The sequence below is a fragment of the Centrocercus urophasianus genome, unplaced genomic scaffold (assembly GCF_019232065.1).
Source record: "Centrocercus urophasianus isolate 14NV4802_14NV808 unplaced genomic scaffold, USGS_Curo_1.0 seq_1123, whole genome shotgun sequence".
Lineage (NCBI taxonomy): Eukaryota > Metazoa > Chordata > Aves > Galliformes > Phasianidae > Centrocercus > Centrocercus urophasianus.
The window spans coordinates 1-3,054 of NW_024884280.1; the positions used below are offsets into that span (position 1 = coordinate 1).

At 61.4% G+C, this 3,054-nt stretch overlaps 1 protein-coding gene across 1 annotated transcript in view; it reads left to right on the forward strand.

Moving 5' to 3' along the window:
• The first annotated feature begins 2,958 nt into the window (after positions 1 to 2,958).
• The window catches only part of LOC122155394 (39S ribosomal protein L45, mitochondrial-like), a 3,206-nt gene continuing 3,110 nt past the window's right edge, over positions 2,959 to 3,054 (forward strand). The window contains exon 1 of the mRNA XM_042809227.1: positions 2,959 to 3,029. Coding sequence (XP_042665161.1) covers positions 2,985 to 3,029 — 45 coding nt within the window. The 5' untranslated portion in view covers positions 2,959 to 2,984. The remainder of the gene's footprint in view (positions 3,030 to 3,054) is intronic.

A 3,054-nucleotide genomic window follows, 5' to 3' on the forward strand; every position in this document is an offset into this window, starting at 1 on the left:
GGGGGGGGGGGGGGTGTTGGGATGGGAGGTTGTGTGGGGCAGCCGGGGCTCTGCTGTGCTCCGCCCCCCCTTACAACACCACCACCACCACGCTGCCTGCAGGGACAGCGACCCACAGAATCACTGCATGGTTTGGGTTGGAAGGGGGCTCGGGGATCGCGAAGCTCCAACCCCCTCCCCCCGCCGCATGCAGGGCCACCGACCTCCACATTTCATACCAGGCTGCCCCCTCCAACCTGGCCTTGAACGCCTCCAGGGATGGACGTGTTCAGACCCCCCACTGGCCCCCAGTCCCCCCACTGGCCCTCAGGCCCCTCCACTAGCCCTCTCACACCCCCCAGGTGGAGTGGTGAGGTGCTGGAACAGCTGCCCAGAGAGAAGGACAACAGCTGTGAGCATCCCTGTTCCAGCACCTCACCGCTCTCAGAGCAAAGAACTTCCCCCTGACATCCAACCTCAATCTTCTCTCCCTCAACTTCAAACCATTTCCCCCTTAGGTATGAAAATCATTCCTAATGCCCAATCTGACCCTCCCTGCTGCAATGTGAGGCCGTCTCCTCTCATCCCATCGCTTATTCCTGGAGCAGAGAGCAAGCCAGCTCGCTGCCAGCCTCCATAGGGGGTTGTGGGATGAGATAAACCCCCTTCTTTGTGCTTCTTTTGCTCCAGGCTGACCCACCCCGGCTCCTTCAGCCTCTCCCTGCAGAGCTGCGGTGCTCCGGACCCCTCTCAGCCCCATTGCCCTGCTCTACATGCACTCCTCAATGCCTTTCTTTGCTGCCCAAAACTGAGCACAGCACTCAAGGTGCAGATCAGTGCTGAGAACAGATGGACAATCCTTTCAGCTCCGCTATCTGGGAGCTCAGGGCCCTTTTTGCTGCATTAATCAGCCTCTCAGCCCCTGCACCCAGATAAGGCAGCACAGCACTGCTACCCACCCATCTCAGCCCCATAAGAGCTGGAAAACACCCAGCTCAGCTCCTCGGGCTTTGTGGAAGATGCAATGCAAAGAATCTGCCTTCAAAAGCTCCATGCTCAATACAGCCAGCAGTATTTACAGGGCAATCGACGTCCCAAGTGGGTGCTGCTGGTCGGCCGGCTGCTTTCGTGACAAACACCAGCAGGAAGTTTAAAAATTCTTCATAAAGCCTTTATATGGGAAAGAAAAAGGGCAAAAAAATGGAATTCCAGCCTCCCCAGCCCTGCCCTGTGCTGAGCCGGTTCAGCCCCGGAGCCGCTCCATGGGGCCAATAATTGCCTTCTGTTGCTGCAAGCCATGCAAACCCACCAAAACCCAAAGATTTATTTTTGCTGTGATGTCTCGCTGGATCACATAGAAGCTAGCAGCAAGCAAAAGGGGAACAGGGATGTGCTGAGGGCAGGAGGAGCCTGCAGCACCAACCGATGGGCTCCTCCAGGCCTGCAGGATGCACGGATGCAGGCAGGAGGGACGGATCTGCTCTGGGAACAGCTTAGGAGAGAGGACAGAGCTCTGACTGCAGCCCGGGCTGCTTGGTGCCCTGCTCCCTGCGGCAGCTGCTGGCCCACACCGCTGCATTGTTCCATGACAGATGCTGTTGTCAGCAAGCAGCACGAGAGAAGGGATAAAAGGGAGAGAGAAACCTGGCGAAGCCTCTGCTGCATCCTGAGCAAACGGGTTCTGTGGTAGCACCAACGTGGGGAGACAGCAGGGCTCGGTGGGGAGCCCCAAGTCTGCACCGAGCGCTGCCTGTGCACCATTTTACTTGGGGAAATAAGGGAAAAATCCAACAATAGAGAGATCCCGGAGAGGCTTTCCCTTTCTCCCTTTTTCTGCTGGAGTTTTTGCCATCCCTGCCAAGAGCGGGAGCAGCCGGAGGGCACCGGCTAATCCTGCCTCGCAGGTCCTGCGGTGGCTTAGGGCAGGAATTTGTGGCATTTGGGAGCAGGGGACGGCGCTGGGAGCCGTGGGGCAGCAGGAGCAGGGCTGGGCGTTCTGCACTGCTGCATGTGCTGCGTGCTGTGCTGCGCCGTGCAGTGCGTGCCAGGCCGCCCGTTGTCCTCCTGTTGGCCAAGTACCTGGGGCGGGTTGCACAAGCACCTCTGTAATGCAGGGATGGAGCCAAACGCGGCCAAACCCTGCGTGGAAGAGCTGCAAGCAGCTCGGCCCTGGGTGCTGAGCTGTGCTCTGCTTTTTCCAGTGCTCCCATCCTTCCAAACCCCACCCCGGGGCATGCAACCCTATAGGGTGAAATGAGGCAGATTTGCAAGGGGTCACACGCTGGCTGGAGCCACCATCAATTATCATCTCTGGATGATAACTGGCCACCACCAGCATCGCTGGAGCAGATTGCAGTGTGTGGCCGCGCTCTGCTCCCCCCAGCTGCTGCAAGAACCCCCCGTGGTGCGCGGGGGGGCCGGGCCCGATAGCAGCATGGGCTGGGATCAACGGTCTCGAACACAGAAGAGCCGTCACTACACATTAACCAGCTGTCCGATGGAGCAACGCTTCCTCCTGGCCAAGATCAACAGTGCCCGGGAGCACAGCCAGGAGATGGGAGCGAGCCGAGCCAAACCGAGCCGAGCTGAGCTGAGCCCAGCTGAGCCGAGCCGAGCCCAACTGCTGGGCTGCCCTGTGGCTGCACCAGGGGGGTCAGGATGGGGTGCATGGGGGGCACGGAGGGACATTGCACGGGAGGAGCAATGAAGCAGACCCTGCATCTGTTCCACGGTGCACGAGGGGCTCCAGCACATTGCACGAGGGACGGGGAGGGGGGTGGGCGGTTGCACGGTGCCGAGCGCCCCATCGCATCACACGTGGGGGTCGGGGGAATCCCCCCCCATCGCCCGGCCGGCCGTAGGGCGGAGCCTCCCCCGCGCCCGATGGAATTTTCCACTCTCCGCCGCCACGCGGGTTCCCGCTGGCCCCGCCCCCTCCGCGCGCGCGCGCCGCCCGCCCCCCGGAAGCCCCGCCCCCTTTTCCCGGCGTGCCCTGCGGCAGCAAGATGGCGGCCGCCATGGCGGTTGGGCTGAGCAGGCTGGGCCGCGGGGTGCGCGGGTTGTGCGGGCCGTTAA